We start from the raw sequence: 19270 nt of genomic DNA on the forward strand, positions 1-19270 counted from the left end.
GTGGGTTGATTTGTCAGAGGTCTATGATCTAGAACAGCACCCATTTTCCTACAGACAGCTGAGCAGATCCCAGAGCAGTTCACTGGATATCGTTTGACCCTAAAGGTCACCCCACCACACCTCTCTCTCAGCCTCCTTGCTCTCCAAACCGCCTTTTGCAGCCACTGTTAGCTGCGCTGGGTGAAGCTGTGCATGTGGGTGAGGTACTGGGTGAGATCATCCTCCCCCTCGTCCTCCAGGTGCTGCTGGTAGCACTGGAGCAGCTTGTCCTCCGATGGGACCCCGCCGGCAGGCAGGCAGGCCCCCGACATGTCCACCACGACGGTGGTCAAGGCCTTGATGTAGTTCTTCGCCAGGGTTAGGGTCTCGATCTTGGACAGCTTCTTGTCGGTGTTGACGTGGGGGATGGCCTCTCGCAGCGCTTGGAAGGCGTTGTTGAGTTTGTGCATGCGCTGGCGCTCCCTCTCGTTGCTCTCCAGCCGCCGGACGCTGCGCTCCTTGGTGCCGGAGCCGCGCTGCCTGCGCCGCCGGCCTCCACCACCTCTCTGCCGCTTGCCCTCCCCGCCCCTCAGCGACCCCCTCCAGGAGCCGCCGATCCGCACCGAGGCCTCCGAGCCTTCCTGCTCGCTGGAGCCCGGTTCTGGTTCTGTGTCTGGTTCCAGATCTGGCTCGGGGTCAGACCAGCTCCTCCTGGATGGTTTCACAGCCTTCCCTTTGGACTTCATCCTGCTGCTGCTGCTGCTGCCTCCTTCACCTTTCTCTCTCTCTCTCTCTCGCTCTCTCTCTCTCTCTGACAGTGATCCCACAGCTTCAACAGGCCTGGAAGAAAAGATGGCAATGTTATACAGAAAGGAAGAAAGAATTTTAACAGTGTTTTTATACAGTCTTCTCCCAGTAATCCCCCAATTACTGAATAAGCCTCTCTCTCTCCAATTCAAACAGCCCTGCATCCTGTTGTATCTAATCAGCCTCTTGCAGTGTGAAAACTCCATGATGTTGGTGTGTTAATCTACGCCTCTCTTATCCCCACGGCCCTGCATGCGATAATGCCCATTTCAAGGTTACACTCACAAAAAACACAGAGAGACCAGCCAGCTCTCACCTCCAATGCTCTTTATAACTTCATTTTACCCAGTAGATGTTTCGCTTAAAATATGTCACTTATGAAGGAACTTCCTTAAATTAAAGTTGAAATTTGCTGTATAGCTTTTAGTTGTGGTCACCACATGGGGATTTCCTTTAAACCATATTATCAAATATGCTAATGTGTTAAAACTGTTAAGATAAAACTGTTTTACATAGTGCACACTGTAAAAAAAAAAAAAAAAAAGAACATCCCTCTCTTTTATTTTCCTAAGCCAAGTTTAATCACTACATTAGTAACTGATATGAGATAAACAGGCAAAAGGCATTCACACACAGCAGCCATTAAAGTGAATGAAACAGCTACACAAAGAAAACATTAAAAACAAAAAGCCTTACCTTGGAAGTTAAACTAACTTTCCTCCTCCTGAGTGTTTACAGAGAAATCCTCACCATGCAGCCGGTGATTGAAAGCAGCATCCCATGAAGTAGAGAGCAGAGAGCAGCAGCAGACACACTCACACACACGCACGCAGATAACTGTCACATGCGAGCTACCTGTAACTGACTGATGTACACGTAGCGCTGCTCAGCCAATCAGAGAGCGAGCTGACTCTCTCCAGCTCTGTGCTCTGCCCACATGCTGCTGCTGCTGCTGCACCATGCCACAACACAGACACAATTATATGTACTCTTAATAATTACTGCATCATTGAAGAAAGAAAGGAATCCAACGTTTTATTTATAGCCTGGTGGTGGAACAAGTATTCAGATCATTTGCTAAGACAAAAAAAAAAATAGCACTACTTGCAATGAAAATCCAGCACCACTATTTGCACTGACACTTCTATTTATCTATTTATTAGGTATTTATACAAGAAGAATTACTTATTTTTTTATATATAGTACCTTTAAAGATTTGATTGCTTTTATACTGCTTTTACTCTGTTAATCATCCTGTCATCCACTTTTTATTCGCACTTTGTTCACTGTGTTATGTTCTATGTTTGTGACTGTTTTTGTATGTCTGTGTTTGCACCTTGCTCCGCGAGCAACGACATTTCGTTTTAACCGTGTACTTTGTATGTGGAAAAATGACAATGAAGTTGAACTTGACTTGACTTGACCTGACCTGAAATACATTAAAAGTAAAAATCCTGCATTCAACATTTTTACTTTAAAGTAGGGGAGACCGGGGGCAATTGTAACATCTCAAATCGCACCAATCAGAAACGACACAGAACCGTGAAACTCATTATTGTTGAGGTATGAAATTAATCAATTGATTGGTATGGATATTAAACTGTTTTAACAACAGTATATATATATTCTTTGTAGTTTAATTGTCGTCCTTGGCGTTTATGCAAAGTTATAACACGGCTTTGTTGAATACTCGTTTCTGATTGGTCAATCACAGAATTCTATATATTCTACATATGGTCTGTTATTTCTTTATAGAGAGGTGAAGTCCCGCCCCTTCCGGTGGACCACCATGGGACATTAATTTGGAAAAAATATGAACGGTGGTCAACAGCGAGAGACAAATATTGTTTTGATCCCGGTTGAATTGCGCCATGGATCACACATATGTCTGTCAACTTATAAACATAGTTTTGCAAATCAAGAAAGTTGCAGTTTGTTATAAAACTTTTGAAGTATTAGACTTTGAAAATACGTTATTAGAAAGACTACAAAATTATGTTTTAAATTGACAAACATCTATGTGTGATTCATGGCGCAATTGAAACGGGATAAAATGACAATCGCCCCTGCACGTGGGGTCAGATGTATTATTTTATATATCGTGTTTCAGTCAAAATTGTGACTCTAACATAGCTTGTAAAAACATTTGATGACTGTTAACAAGTAGAACACAAATACAAGTTACCTATAAAACATTTATCCAAATAGTTCCAGAGGTTTATGAGTTATGACATCAAAACCAAAAACTGTTACAGTTGCTCCCGATTTCCCCTCAGAATCCCCAAAGACCCCAAAGACTCAGCAAAATATAAATTATGTAGATTGGCTCCAACCTGTTATTATCAGCTCATTGATGCATTTAGCAGTAGGACCACTTTAATGGTGTAGTTGGACAAGGTGAAGCTAATTTCAACTGCTTCATATACTGTTGAGTAGTTTAAACTGTATCAATGCATCATATTTTATAAACTGATCAAATGTTTTGTGCGTAAAATCAAAAAATACAGCTATTAAATATATGTTGTGGTGTAAAAAAAAAAAAAGTGCAATATTTCTCTTGGAAATGAATTGTAGCAGAAGTATGAATGAATATAATAATATAATAATGAATATGAGTGAATATAGGGTTAGTTACTTTTTGTTCAAATAATCAGCATAGACTTTTCCTTCCAAATATTATCATTATCATTTAGCACCATGGTGTTACATCATCTTGTCTCCATTAAAAGCAACAATAATTAACATGGCATTATTTGGCCTATTGTAAAGGAGTAAAATGAGCTAGTTAACAGAGTCAGGAACGCTGCAGTTTGGTTCCTCGTCCACTCCTTTAACTTCAAGCAGTTAACATAATTTCCATTGTGGCTTATCACCTTCCTCTGCTTCATTTGAATACAGTCCTCCAGGCTACACCTGAATGTAGAGAAGCTGGGCCTGGTTTCATTTAAACTTAGTCACATTGTTTACTTTTTACCAGACAAACTGAACTTTTTTTGCACTGCACAGTTGTTTTCCCACAATCCAACTACTGCAAACTGAGCAAATATACCAAACAAACAAAGAAAGAACATTTTGTAACATCATAAACTTTTTTTGAGTAATCACCAACACACCACTTACCCACTTACGTATGTGTGATCTGAAGTTATTCCACCATGTCTGTTTGACCTGAGGGCCCAGACACAACTGTTGTCAGTTGGGATTATTTGACCTTTCCTGCTGTGATAGATAGTGGCGTAGAGACAAGGTGGCGTCATGGCAGATATACTGACTGACCATTCAGTTAAATCATGCTTCACAGCATGTGGTAATAAGAAATACCCCAGTTTCTAAACTCTTTTCCAGATCGGTAGCTTATGTTTTCTATATCTTTATTCTGAAAATATCAACTGCTTAAAAAAAAACTGACAATAAACATTAGATTAAATGGGATTCTTAAAAGAAAACTTAAAGAATGGACACTTGTTTTGAAATTAAAGTAAAAGTAAGTGGTTTAAACACATTAGAAACGTCTATATCAGGCTTATATTTCTGCTCTCTGTATCTACAATCATTTATCATAACAGTTCTTACATGTATCAGAAATGCATTTAAATATTCTAAACAACAAAGGTTTTAATGCTAATGGTGCTAGTGCTAGTGTCCTTCCCTATGCGTGTTTACATCACCTTTATAATGATTTCTCAATTTGAGAAGATCGTAACTAAACTAAAAAGACGTTTCTAAAATGTCTTCTTAAATTAATTCAGAACTTTTTCTTACCAAAATGAATTTGACGTTAGGCATTAGAAGCCACAATGACAAAACATTGACCACAATGATTATTCTTAGATCAAAATCTAAGAAAACCTGACAATTAACATTAGATTAAATGGGTTTCTTGAAAGTAAAGTTCTCTAAACTCCTAACTTAAAGAATAGACACTTGTTTTGAAATCGAGGTAGGCCTAAAAGTAGCTGTTTAAACATTTTAGAAACATAGCTATCAGGCTTATAGTGCTCTCTGTATCTACCATTTCTCATTTTTGTTCTTTTAATAATCTGCTATCATAGATTAACTAACAGTATATGTTTTCTTCTTGAATGTTTCAGAAATGCATTTAAATAGGCTATTCTAAACCACAACAGTTTTAATGCTAATACTGCTAGTGTTCTTCCTATGCGTGTTTACATCACCATCATAATGATTTCTACGTGTGAGAAGTTTGTAACTAAACTAAAAAAAACAATCCTAAAATGTCCTCTTAAATTAATTCAGAACTATTTCATACCAAAACCATGACGTTTAGGAACCACAATTAATTAATTAGTTAATTAATTAATTAGGGAAAAATGTTAATTAATTCATATTTTTGTTCGTTCAGTTTATACCAAATTAGAGAGTAATTTATTAGGCTACTAAATAATTCATATGCTTTCCTTTTTAATGCTACAACATTAATTTAAAAGTAGCATGTTAGCTTTAAAGAAAACCTGTAATAGCAAATTGACCTTTTTCAAAACAAAAGGAAAATATGAAGGTAATAATAAAAACAAACTTTATGGTAGCCTGCAGTTAAAAATAGGACATTACCCAGGAGTATTTTAAGAATGAAATAAAAGATAACCTATAATTCAGCTATTAGCAACATTAACACTGATGTGAGAAGATCACAAACATGCAACAACAACAATAGGCTACAGGTGTGACGCTCCCAGCCCTTAGAGCCAAACCCTTTTAGCTTTTGGTGTCCTTGAACAGCTTGTGTGTGTGTGTGTGTGTGTGTGTGTAAGACTGGTCCTGCCAGGTTCACAGTTTCCTCCACAGGTACACTGTATCTAATCAACCAAACCTCGCTGATGCTGGCTCTGTGGAAACATTATCTATTACTTTGAGTTTGTTCAGTTTCTGGTTCCACTGGCCCCTGAGGTTCACACTGTTTATTCAGTCACAGCCGCTGATAAATTCTGAGCTGAATACACTTCAGTAATGAGGCAAGCAAACAAGGCCTCCACAAGCATGCTCTGTTTGAGCAAAACAAACTGTCTAAACAACATAAACTCCTTGTATTCAACCTGGAATTTGTTGAACACAACAAATAAAAGATAAAAAATGGGATTTCAGACACAGATGACAATTTATTAAATTAAATTTATTGGAATTGACAATATTTATGTTTCTATTTTACAGCTCAGATCCGAGGACAAAATCATGAAAAGCAGCTTCCCAAAGAGGTTTGCACAGCACTGTTTATGCAACACGCCATAGCCAGTGCTCTTGTCATAACCAACAACTGTGAAAGCTGAATGCACTGTCACACAGTCTTGCGTGGCCGTGATGTCATGAACGGCAGGTGCTTTGAATCCATTTGGAGCAGAGAGAGAGAGAAAAAAAAGCCATTAAAATCCTTGACTCATCATAAAAGAGGAGGGAGGAGGTGGGGAGATGAGTTGGAGGTGAAGAGGACGAGCTGGACGATTAGTAAGTTTTTCCATTAGGCCAAGGCTGGCTGCTTGAAAGAAAAACAAGTGTGGATGTCACATTAGGCCATGGTGACAGTGAGGTGGCCTTTGGCTGACGGCAGACGACGTCATAGAAAAGGCTGCGTTTGACCATAAAAATGAGCACCTACAACTCAATATGTGTGTTTAAATAACCCTTTTATCTCACAGCTCAAGGTCTGACTCCGTGATATGGGTGAGGAACAGGCAGGTTTGGGACAGAAAGAAGCGCCGGGACAGAGCAGGGCTGGTCTGTGTCGGCAGGGACGGGGCGTGTTGCGGAAAATGGCAGTTCTTCTCCAAAGCTGAGAAGTCGTCTTCCCACTCCAAGCCTGCAGGCAAAAACACACAGTTAGTGACAACGAAGTGACAACAGCCTGCAGCATCTGGGATTAGTAGGATTTACAACATGTGTTAACCATTGTCCCGCCCTGATGTCGTTACATTGTCAGAGGCCTTTCAGTCTGATGTAGTTACATAATCAAACAAAATACCTTATGACATTGTAAGCCAAGTTTCAGTGTCAAAATATTACCTTATTTATCAGTAAATGTCAAAATGATTGTTTTTTTTGTTAAATATATTTCAATTTTTTTTTTCTGGGTATTCATGCTACACCAGCAAAAAAATAAAAAACACTATCATCATTTTTGAACAAATTCAATCCTTCAATCAGAACTGTCTTTTTTTCCTTAATAATACCTCCTTATATTTTGAGTAATCCCTCCTGACATCTTGTTCCAACATCCTGTTTCAGCCAGAAATATATTATATCAAAATATTGAAGGCGGATGCTCATTTCAGTGCAAAACATTTACACAAACTGAAACCAGTGACTTCTTGGGAGGGAAGGAAAATGCCATACCATATTCAAAAAGTTGCAATACCACACTGTAAAAAATACCTCATTATGAGGAAAATCCCTGCATTGAAAATGTTGATTTGAAAACACCGTGAACAATTTTTTTGTAAAATGTATTTAAAGTACCAAAAGTAACAGAACCGTGTGCAAGTGCAGAAAAATGCTCCCTTTGAGTGTTAATGAATTAATGTCTAAGCAGCACTTTACTGTTGTAGCTGGTTGAAGTGGAGCTAATCGAAAGTTATATGATGTTGGGTTATTTAACATTTAACAATGCCTCATATATATATACAGTATATATATATATAAATAATTTACATTTTGTATAAAAAATCTTAATTTCTAAAGTAAATGGTCACTAATAGCTGTCAAATGAATATAGTAAAAAGTCAAATATTTCCCTCTGACTTGTAATGACTATAAAGTGATATGGGATGAAATACTCAAATAATTCTAATACTCAAAATTGTACTTAAGTACTTAAAGGTGCTAAATGTGAGATTGGGATTATTTCTGTTGCCTCCGCGCAGCTCTCAACATGACGATGGCTGAACCGGCGGGCCCGCAGCTAACGGTGCTAACAATGCTAACAGTGAAAACAACGGCAACAGTCCTGATAGAGCTAATAGTGTTAACCTGAGAGGGGACCAGAAGGTTCTGCGCTATTCTTCCGCAACGACGCCTTCGGTTGCGACGTCGTTATCAGCTTTAACCGCCATATGAGAGCAGTGTAGAGCAGTGGACCTGAGCTAGCCAGTGGGGCTCCGAACACGCACAAAAGGCACAAGCAGCCAGCCCGGCGATGTCAACAAAGCAAGAAACTTGGATTAAAACATACAAAGAGGGAGAGTGACTTCATTCTCTGCTCAGGTAGACATTACTCCTCTATATCTTTACATAGCAAATAGTCGATTGCTGTTGTATTAATGCTCAGGACATCATATAAAGCACCTTTAAGTAAATGTACTTAGTTACTTTCCACTACGGCAAAAGGCTCAGCAGTAATATTAAGTGTACACAGTATGTAGTTAATGGGATAAAACATGCAAAATCACTGGCATCGTCCTTTAAAATAGTACCACTGTCTTCTAATGTGACATCTGGGGGAGATGTGCAGGCCTCAGAGTGCAGCTCCACGGTGGGACTCTCCTAAGAACAGTAACAGTGCATAGTCAGTGGAAATTAAAAAGGAAAACAAGTGTCATATAGCCTTGGTTTGGATTAATAGAGTGGTCAGTAAGTATTTAACCTTCCAGTGCAAAACAAAGCTCAATCCCACCAAGCTACAGTGTAACAGACAGTACCTGATCAAACAGGTACACCATGACATCATCATCGAAGGACACACTCTTCCTCCTTTTCACATTCGCGTCCCTCCCAGACAAAACTCCTGGAGCGTCGTAGATTTGACAGGATTTCAGAAGACTTTTAGGGTTGTTAAAATTGTCTCTAACCAGTTCATGTTGATTCCCGTTACAGTTGATGTCGTCGGGAACGTGGGCAGTGGAGTTTTTCAAATCACTTAACATGTCGATATCACTGCTGTGCCAACCGGTATCCTCTCCTATAGACGTCCTACAATCCTCAGTGTAGCAAATGTCACCAAAACGTAGTAGTGGTATGTCCTCATCACAGAATATGATAAACCTATTGTGCTGACCCACAGTGTACTGCTTGGTCACAATGTTTAAATAGTTTTTGATCAAACTGAAAATGTCCTGCATGTTTAAAACAAGTCTTGTCCATGGGGCGAAAGAAGCTAAAGAAGTGAGTGCTGATGAGTGATGTGCGGGCTCCTCCGGAAGACAACGACGTCGAGGGGAGGTAGAGAAGAGTGGTGGCCGCGTTACCAAGCTTGATCCGCAGTCACTGCTCCTCCATAACTGAGGGGCTGAACTTCCTCTTTGATGAAGGATGCAGGTGATCGCCTGCAGCTCTTCATCAGTCTGCATTATCTGACCTGAAGGTATCAGCAGCTGGAGGTCTTCATCCCTGTATGAATGATGCACAATGACTCATTGAGACTTAAACTGGTTCTGTTCGTCATCTTGTAACGAACATATAACTTGAAGTGGCTACAATTGATATTTTTCTAACACTGTATTAAATGACAATGTGAAAACAACGTGACAATGTGAAAGGGCATTCTGCAGCTCCCCTCAGCTTTACTGAGCCTCATAGTTTCATTGTTTAGCTGTATGGTCTGCTTTACTGTTTTGGTTAACTCCAAGCCCCCAGGAAGAGCGCCAGGCTTTGATGCAAATTTTCGTAGTGACCAAACGGTGGTACTACAACTTTCGTGTCCGTCATGTGATGCCAAAGGGCCCCAAAAATACTTTTTCCCATAGACTCACATTGGGAAAGAAATGTCTGTAAATCAGCGGATAATTTTTTTTTGAGGAAAATCAACTTCCCAGTACGAACACTTGAATAGCCCTTATTTAAATCATTAGGTCCTAAAGGTTGTAAAATGCACTAATAGCTGAATCCAGAGTTATTTCCCTTCCTCCGTTCATGTGAATGAGACTCAGACTGAGACTGAAGCAAGGGCTGGGAGGCGGAGTTAAAGGAAACGCTACTGCGCCTGCTCTGTGGGCCCAATGGATTTGAAAGATCGCCGGATGATCTGGATACTTTATCACTCGGCATTTAGATTTCATGCGCCACTGAGCAACTCTCATAGGAATGAACAGGGCCCCGCCTCCAATGCTGTATCCAGTTCTCTTTATACATCCATGGTTAACTCTCACTGCTCTCATAGCAACGTTTTTTGGGCTGGAGCAAGCAGCTCTTTTCAATGAAAAAAGCGGTAACACTTCATTTTACAGGTCCACAAATATCATGGTAATTGGGTGATAATTATCTAGTAAGCTATTTTAAATTTCTTTGGAATTTATTTAATAATTATATTCTGCTATTTTCCAATAGCTGGTAATTTATTTAATACATACCAGGAATAGAATACAAAGTTAATTGATATGCTTTATTTCCATGTCTGCTGATAAATAGATAATAATTAGCAAATAACTTATTTGAAATATGCCTGATCAGAAGTGTTTTCTATTAGTTTTGGTTTGGTTGGTCTCAAGCCTAAGAACCCTATTTCAACAATTATATGCTATTTTAGCATATAATTATTAAATAATGTTTATAATAAAAAGTCATTTTCTATAAATTTTTAGGTAAATATTGGGGTTATATGGCAGTAATCCCAAAGAAATTTCAAGTAGGTTACTTGCTAATTATCACTTAATTATCATGAAATTTGCGGACCTGTAAAATTAAGTTTTACCAAAAAAGCTCTAAAAACACCACCAAATATTATCACCAAAACAGCAGACGGACACAGTTATCTGGTGAACATAGTGGATCATTTATCAGCTAAAGATCCAGATATTTCCCGCAGGAGTTGGTGGAGACCAAAAACAGAGCTAAAAGAGAGAGAATAATGGACTTACATTTGCCATGTGGCCATTTAACATTAGCTATACTGTTTGGTCATTCAGACCTTTTCTGAGTCCGACACTTACACCGGCTATGTTAGCTGTACGCGACTAATATTTTTGCTTGGTTGTGACAGTTATATCTGAGGAGTGGTTATCTACCGATACAATATTGACATAAACTACCAGTTGTAAATGGTACCCGCAGAAATGGTAATTGCCACCGGATGACAGGCTGTTTGCATCAGTATTAGTGAGAGTCAACAGTGTTGGAGGCATATATCTTCATCTTTTTAAGGATTATGCCCAACACTGACAGTAAATTACATGTTTAAAGGGACTGTTTAGTGCCTGGCCAAAGGTTACTTGGTTGTGGATGGTGTACATTGGCTGGCAATTCGACATAACAAGATAATATGTGGGCTTTGTCTAAAAATAATCTCCTCTTACAGACAAATATAATTCCATTGCAATGTCTTCTTTCTCTCTTTTATTAATCCACTGGACATTTTAAGAGGTCAGACAGCCCTTGAGCGTCTGTTAACAACAGGATGTACTAAAACTGATTCGTCAGCCGTTCTCCACTGGATGAAACAGTGCGCACACACACACACGCACACACACTCACACACACACATACATTATTTGGCCACTCACTCCTGAGCCTGAATAAATATCAGGGCCCATCCATCCGCGGAGACAAAGACGCAATAGGAAACTTTCACCGTTCTGCGGTAACCAAGCAACCGCTGGATGAGTGACTCAGGAAAGGAAGAGAGGAGCTGACTCACAGCAGCTATGACGTAAAGGATGTAAAAGGACACACACACACACACACACACATATGTATGCAGTAGGCCGTGAAGCCTGTAATCGGCCCTGTTTCGGGTAAATTAACACCTTATTGTGTAACAGGTGGAGGGGCTCAGTCCAGGGAAAGACGGATAACAATAACAGACACCCAGAAGTTCCACCACCACAAGAGAGAGACACAAACATTCAAAGTCTCCATCGATTACAGTGATTAAAAATTCAAAACAATACCTTTTCTTGATTCCTTTGTCACTGCATCTCCTTTTAGAAAGCCAATTCAAACCATCCAGTGAAATCACCAACGTCGCTCCATCCCTGAAGTATTTGAACTCTGTAAAAAGAAGAAGAGAGGAACATGGGCTATCAACTGATAGGCATTGCTTCCTGCTGCATCATGATGCTGCAAAATGTGTTGCAACTGCATCCAACCACGCATGACACCAGCATATTTCGCTTTCCTACCTTGCATTCTGCGAGCCCCACTCATTCCCCCAGCTTTTTACTGCAGGACAGACAGCTCATTGAAGGCACGGAAAGAGACGAGCTAAACATATGGACACAGAGAGAGAGGAGATAGAGGGATGCACAGAAAAGGAGAGGCAGGGAGATGGGGAGGTGGGGGATCAGACGGGATGGAGAGTGAATGAGGGGGAAAATGAAATAAGGGGGAGTAGATCAGAGGAGGTAAGGGATGCGAGGTGATGAGGAAGAAAAGAAAGGCTGTGAGGACAGAGGAAGGACAAAGAGCTCACATATACAGTCCTCTCCCTGGAGGCTGCTGGCCTTTCTGCAGCAGCAGAGTGCTAGATGGGGATCAATAACTTATCTGCTCTAATGCAACACAACAGAGAGAAACAGCAGAGTGGATGTCACAGCGACATAGACCAGTGTTATTATTCTAAATAACGCTACCGTTATACTTCATGCAAACTATACTGCAAGAATAAACATGTTTTATGGTTTCAAGGTTGTGAACTAATTGAAGGATTCTTCTGGTTTGTTGTGTATTCTTTGCCATTAACAAGGTCATATGTATTTGTCTTTTCCAGAAGCTCCATTTCTAGTCATAAGGACCTCTTTCATATATTTGTAAAGTCATTACTGATTACTCATTACCACTTGATAATTATGCCTTGTTGTGAAATAGTCCCTTAAACACCAGTGAAACTCCTATACATGCTCAGAACAGCATACACTTTAAATTACTCTCAAGAGACAGATGCATTCATACAAAGCTGTTTTCACTAGACAAATAATATGACGATATGGAGAATCAGTGGTTCCCAAAGTACTTGCCAGTTTCTTCAGTAAAATTAGTAACAGGTTAATACTGTTTATTTTGATAAGTTGGCATAGCAGTTCATATAATGATTTGGATATGAATGGCTGTTCAAATAAGATTCATTCTGCCTCAGAGTTAGGTGTTATACTATATGATTTTTGTCCCAGTCATTTCATCCCACCTTTAATATGATGAATATCATTTAGTTTGAATTCATCTTTAATTTAAAACTGATTTCAGTCGTAAAGGAAGATCATAATCTCATCTAAACAGAATACTTTCAAGTCTTAAGCATGAAAATGATCAGAGTTAAAATACAATTGCATACAGATAAAACAAACATTTGTGTTCTAATAGTATATACTATGTTATATTTGGGATGTTTTTGGTGCATTCATGGTCCCACCAGATGTAACAGTGAACATTAGCTCCCTCTAGAGGTTGAAAGTAGAACAGCAAGCAGCTTTAACCACCACTTAGGCAGAGGGGGGAACTGCAGCAGAGCTCTTACAGTAGCTCAGGCTGTCCAAACAAAAAAAAAAGGAAATGAGGCTTTATAAATTTGACTAATGTATATAAATTGCCAATAAGTAACAATAATAATATAATACTGAAATACGTGGCCCACTATGTACACATTTAACTACTACTGTTGCTGCCACCAACAACTTTTACCAATAGAAACAACTCACTATATCATCATCATGTAACTACCAAACCAATACAACTCAGCAATGTGCAATATCCGAAGTTCAATACCTTACTGTCTTTATAGGTCAAGCAAATACATATTTTCTATTTATATTCTCTATTTGTAATAGATGTGTAATCACCGTCAGGATTGCTATTTAATTTTGTTGTGCAATGACAATAAAGGATTTCTATTTTATTCTATTCCAAACCTCCACAATTATTAGGAAGTTCCCGCTGTTATAGTCCTCCCCCTGGCAACAAAATCACTGATGCTGGAGTTCTGCTTTACACACCCAGACAGCATCAGGATGTTGTTCCCAGGAGGCAACACTGTCACCATTCAGTCCACCTCTGGTTCCCAAGAGAGTGGAAATGAAAGAGAAAAGAAGGGAAAAGGAACATAGAGATGGACAGATGGTGTTTCAAATTCAGAATAAGCGATTGCATTTATTTTCCTCTCCTTCCCTTCCTTGCTTTTCGCCACCTCCGACCTTCCCATCACTTCCCCCATAGGTCCTCTGAGGCATCGTGTCACCCGGCAACCTGCACCCATGGCCCCATATCAGGTCAGCCAGTGCTGCTTACAGTACAGTGTTTCAATATAGTCAACTCTTTTTTCACTGGACTTAGCAGTACGTGTGAAGGTGCGATGCAGTCGCCGGAGCTGAAAGCCTTCTCACTGACGCAAAATGGGAACTTGTTCTAGCACAATCTATTTTCACATGGGAGGGAATGATTGATGTGGTGCTGTCCGAGTTGCTCATAATCCGATATCTCGACAACTTCTGCATCCAAATGTCAGATGAATGTGTGAGACCTCTTTGGTTTCAGGCCTTCTGAGTGGAAGCCTAATAGTTGTGTTTTATTATCTGCTGTAGTTAATTTAAGCAGAGGAAAGCAGGGAATATCACTTCTCCAACTGAAAGCCATCAAGCAGGCTAGTATGCTTTCCAACCAGCCAGAGGCGCAGCTGGCCAACTCTTTCGTCATGCCAAATGTTTCAATCCCACAATTCCCTGCGGCATACAGGGGAAACTTGACCCCGCGGGCATGAACAGGTGAACTAGAATAAAGAATGTGTCTGTTGTGCTAAAGAGGGTGAGAACAAGCCCAAGCACCTCAGCTTGAACTTTTAATTAATTGGTCTGGACCTACTATATCGTACTGCTCCGATTGAGTTGTGACATGCACACACAGTACACGCCTAGAGAACTGTAGAACTATCCTTTTACACTGCAGGCGCAGAATCATCACATCCAGACGGCGAGTGACACCAAACAATCCGTGAGAGGGGGGTAATTGGAGATCATTGGGCTTATTCTGAGCATGCGGGGTACACTGTGCTGGAGGCCTGAAGAAGGAGCACATGGAGCTGAAGTCCAATGGAGTGGGGAGCTTGCAAAGCGCTGTGGGTAATACGGGAAAGTGAAACATCCAGTCAGAACGCCGGTAGTGCTGTTTGCAGCCTTTATTTGGACACAGCAGGGTCCCATGGCTGCAGAGGAGCGAAGGGCCGAGAGGGAGGGAAATGTGACACTAAAATAACAACATACAGAGTGGTAAACATGTCACTGTTGTGTACATATTTGTCCAAGGTGCGTGGTTTCAACAGTAATAAAACTGCCCTCTTAATGAGCGTGCAAAGTAAGCAGCTTTCACATTTTAAATTAAGCCAGGGTGCAGCTCTGCATCTGGTTGTGCATTGAATGCCTAATTTGTTGCAGGTCAGCACTAAGCGAGCCGTGCCATCGACTCCCTTTAAAAGACATTTCTCAATGACTTTTCTCGGGAGATTATAGGGTCTTAAACGTGTTTGCTGACAGAGACCCCTTAATATGATGACATAAACGTGTAATCCATCTCATATCGCTGGCGGAGTATTTATGAGCCTCTGTTGACAGCAGTACACCTGCTCTTCCTCAGTCCAGGCCTGAGAGCTCTGCCGGCCTGAACCAGCACCCACCGCTGCCAAAGGCACTGCCTTATTGGGAGAAGTGTGAGTGCGTGTGAGCGTAAAGAGAGGGGGGTAGTGTGTGTGTTTGTATGACAAAGTGTAGCGACAGAGCAGTGTGAGGAGGGTGGGATTTGTGTTGGTGGGAGGAGGGTTTGGATGGATGGGTGGGGGTAAGTCTATCTTTATTCCTTTCCCCGGTGCAATAAGAGCATGGATTACTGACAGTCATTTCTTACTCCATCATTCACCATATAGAATCCATTTCGCAACAGAGGGAGAAATAAATATCTTGTTTGTGCAAAGTGCGTCTGACTTGGCGGAACAAGACTCCGCCGAGAGACACAAAATGAAAAGTGTCGACACACAAAGGTGCCCTTCGTGGTAAAAACAATAAACATCATCCGATAGTACACTTGAAAATATCTTGTATAGTGTGAGGAGGAAACCAGCAACGTATGAACACAAATGGGGATCTTTTCTGGCCTTACTACCGTGATTACACTCCCATGGCTCGTGAAGTAGTATGAAAATTGGTCATGCTGTGATCTTATTGTCTACTTAATGCTGTAATACTTTACTAACATACATTAGAACCTCACACCTTACTTGATTGAATTTAATTGAATTTAATTTTTTTCAATTGTTTTCTCTTTTTGCCTTTTTTTTATGTGTATTTGTTTACGGAAAAAAAATGCTATTTTGCTTAAATAAAAACATTTTAAAAAAAACAAACAAACACTGAGATCTGATTTTCAGACTCTTTAAGTAATACGCATTAAAGTACAATATATATATATAGATAATAGAGAATACATGTTTATACAGTAAGCTATACACTATATACACTGCTAATTAAGTTTTCAGCTGTGTTTAACAAAATGAAAACCTTCAGAATTTCAAAATAATAGATGGAACCAAGAGCTACACCTACACTGATTGGAAATTGTTGCCTCACCAATAGGATTTATGGGACAAATCTGTTATTTTTTCAGTGTCTACGTGTATTAAATAATTATTATTAATCCATCAACATAAGAACAAAGAGCAGAAATGTTGTTTTCCAGTTAGTAGTTGTTTTTCCTTTTCAACAACATTATGTCATTGCAGTGTTCTGCCACTAGACGACAGTAGAGTGTGGTAGTTTGCCTCGGCGGGGGGGATATGGTTTAGGATTTTTGCCACACAGACACAAACACACACTGAACCTTGGCAGGAACAATTACGCAATAGCAATAGCATGAAAGAAAATCAAAGTAGTATCTTTTTCCTGTGCATTTTTTTACTTTTTTACGTGTACAATTCTCCGATCACACTTGCACCAGTTACTACTAGTTACTGAACAAGCAGCAAAGAGCAAGAAAGAAACAGCTTTTAACACTAAACCATTATATAAGTCTGGATCTAAAGCCTGTGGTGAAAGACCTGTGCCTGTCTGTCAATTCACGTGGGCCCATTTCTGCTGCTGCGCTTTAAAAAGGTTGTGCAATGACTGCGTGTGCATGTAAACACTTACCTCATCTCGACCTGTAATCAAACCACAGCTAAGAGATCAGCTAAGCAGGGCGAAATGATATTTCAGCAATAACAAAAAGCACACAGTTGACACACACACACACACACAAGTAAGGAGGAATTGACTTGAAATGTCAGGACTGCTGACCTCTGACCCGGCCAGCACACATACTTGAGAACGCTCAGGCCCGAGACAGCTGTGGGACTCCTCGAGTGGTTTAAAGTGTTTATGGAGGAGTTGAGTTTGAGCGCTCGTTGACAGAGCTCTCATTTACACACACACACTGAGCAGATAAGAGCAGATCCGTTTCAGCGGCTAATCTTAAATGTGATGAGGTTTACAGAGGCCTGTGGCATTTGAATATACATATCTTTATTTGGGAATCAGGCTCTGCCCGGGGGTATATCACACTACCTCTCACACTATAGGAACAGGAAACAGGACACCGTGCTTTCATATCAAACCATTACTTTCAAATGGAGACTTGTTTGGGCTTGTGGGTAACTGTCATATGGAGAAAAGGCTGTTCAGAAGGAGTATATTTTAGGGAAGCTTCTATGTCCTGTACATCCATCTGTCCAGCACACCTATAAATCCAAACCCGGCCTCTCTCCCTGACACCACTATCTTTGCTGCAACCCCCCCACCCTCCGCTCCTCAGAGACGCCAGAGGGAGTCCCTAACTCTCCCCCTCCCAAACCCTTCAACCCCGTCTTGTCCCAGCTCAGATCCTATCACTTGCATTCTAAGCTGGCTGGTATTCATCAGGCCCTGATCCAGTTGCACAGCAGCAACCACATTTAAGTCATAAATGTGATGAGTCAGGATTGCCCCTTAGTTACAGCTCAAACAGATAAGAAATAGAGCGGCCAGGACACAGAAGAGAGAAATGGCTGTGCACCTCAAGTCTGTGCATTTAACAGGTGTTTCATCTTTTGCAGTTAATGTACCAGCCGGTGATAGACCAGGACAACACGGATCACTGCTTTTACTTTAAGGGAAAAGTTTGACGTTTAAGGGAAATATTCTTATTTGCAAGATTCATACCACTCTCATGTCTGTAAGCTAAATATGAAGCTACTAGCCAGCTAACGTAGCTTAACATTAATGGGGGAAACAGCTTGCTAACTCTTATTTTTATCATCCAAAAGCATTGGAGAACAAAAAAAGAAAAAACAGTTTGACATCTCATTAAAAAATTTGACATTTTCAGGAAATACACTTTTTCATGTCCTTGCCAAGAGTTCACAATGAGATGATTAAATACAGTCCGTATGCTAGTTAAAAAAAAGACTGGAACTGGGAAACAGCTAGCATGGCTTTGTAACCAAAGTGTAAAAACAACAATTTTCCATTTTACGTGGGGTTATGTTCCTATTTCTAGGCCACTTAACCACTTAAAACACCAAGCATATCGTGTACACGACTTCCCATGTCCAACACGTGTTCACAAGTTTCATTTGAAGGCACCAATAACCCGTCGTAAAATGGAAAATTGTTGTTTTTATACTTTGGTTAGAAAGCCAGGCTAGCTGTTTCCCCCTAATTCCAGTCTTTGTGCTAAGCTAAGTTAGCTGGTTGCTAGCTGTACATTTATATTCAGCTTACAGACATGAAATTGTAGCTATTTAGTCTTGTCATTGTTAACTCTCGGCAAGGAAACGAAAAAGTGTATTTCCCAAAATGTCAAACTTTTTTTATGAATTGTGTTTTTAGCCTACTTTTGGAGAGAGTTCAGCTGTTTTTGCCCAATCAGGAGGCTATTCATTGTTGTGTTGGATTGTATTGGACCTCTCTTACCTCAAGACTGAGAAAGTGTCAGTGCTTGAACTCATATTGAAATGGCTAAGTCTGGATGCCACGTTCTCATTGGCCTTTTCATGCACACTGTAGATACATGCATGGCCCACGTACAGCACAGTATACATACTCAAAATAAACGCATGTACAGACGGCAGACTCTCACACATCCAGTCTTGAGTGATTCATGTCCAAACAAACCGAGTAGTGAGGAAAGTGCAATACAGACACACTGACCGCACCAGACAACAACACAGATTGAAAGATTGGTGCCAAAACAGAGGAGTGAGATAAAACTGTTAGCGAGAGTGGAGGGCGGAGCTTTAAGGGTGTATTGGAGGTGGAAGGGGCGTCTTGGCTGAAATTGAGAGCGTCACCGGCATGCCCGCACCACAGCTGGTCAGATAGAAATAGAAGAGGCAGTAACTGAGCCCAGGAAAGAGGAGGAGCAACCACTTTCCTCAGGGATGCATGATCAGGTCTCTCTGTCGGAGAAGTCGAACGCTTCAGACGTTACAGAGGGACATAGAGGTTTAGTTTAGCATGTACATTAAGTCTAACCCAATGACATTTTCGTCCATCTGAATTAAGATGGTTTTGAAGATAATAAAAGAGTGACGTCTGAAATATGTTGTTCTAAACAT

General features: G+C 40.4%; 2 protein-coding genes across 3 annotated transcripts; both read right to left on the reverse strand.

The window, feature by feature from the left end:
* Nucleotides 1-26: 26 nt before the first annotated feature.
* On the reverse strand, nt 27-1621 carry bhlha15 (basic helix-loop-helix family, member a15). The gene is made up of 2 exons (XM_074619245.1): nt 1483-1621; nt 27-819 (listed from the first exon to the last, which is right to left on the reverse strand). The coding sequence occupies exon 2, from the start codon at nt 723-725 to the stop codon at nt 168-170; it is 558 nt and encodes a 185-aa protein (XP_074475346.1). The 5' UTR covers nt 726-819; nt 1483-1621; the 3' UTR covers nt 27-167.
* A 4275-nt stretch (nt 1622-5896) lies between these two features.
* Nucleotides 5897-14383, reverse strand: LOC141758629 (uncharacterized). 2 transcript variants are annotated; one of them, XR_012591908.1, is made up of 5 exons: nt 11847-14383; nt 11616-11715; nt 8433-9120; nt 7765-8277; nt 5897-6598 (listed from the first exon to the last, which is right to left on the reverse strand). XR_012591908.1 is itself a non-coding variant. In XM_074620220.1 (5 exons), exons 1-5 carry the CDS (start codon nt 11869-11871, stop codon nt 6432-6434), a joined length of 1050 nt encoding a protein of 349 aa, XP_074476321.1. In that variant the 5' UTR covers nt 11872-14366; the 3' UTR covers nt 5897-6431. The 2 variants fall into 2 exon arrangements, 1 of the variants encoding a protein (XP_074476321.1); XM_074620220.1 differs by having other exon boundaries at nt 8208-8277; nt 11847-14366.
* Between the last annotated feature and the right edge of the window lie 4887 nt (nt 14384-19270).

This window comes from Sebastes fasciatus, chromosome 20, assembly GCF_043250625.1.
Source record: "Sebastes fasciatus isolate fSebFas1 chromosome 20, fSebFas1.pri, whole genome shotgun sequence".
NCBI classification, from domain to species: Eukaryota; Metazoa; Chordata; class Actinopteri; order Perciformes; family Sebastidae; genus Sebastes; species Sebastes fasciatus.

Coding starts and splice junctions, on each gene's coding strand:
- bhlha15 (XM_074619245.1), bottom strand. CDS start 725: ATGAAGTCCAAAGGGAAGGCTGTGAAACCATCCAGGAGGAGCTGGTCT.
- LOC141758629 (XM_074620220.1), bottom strand. CDS start 11,871: ATGAGTGGGGCTCGCAGAATGCAAG. Junction 11,716..11,846: donor TGGGGCTCGCAGAATGCAAG/GTAGGAAAGCGA, acceptor TTCTTTTTACAG/AGTTCAAATACTTCAGGGAT. Junction 6,599..8,207: donor TGTCACATTAGAAGACAGTG/GTACTATTTTAA, acceptor TTTTGCCTGCAG/GCTTGGAGTGGGAAGACGAC.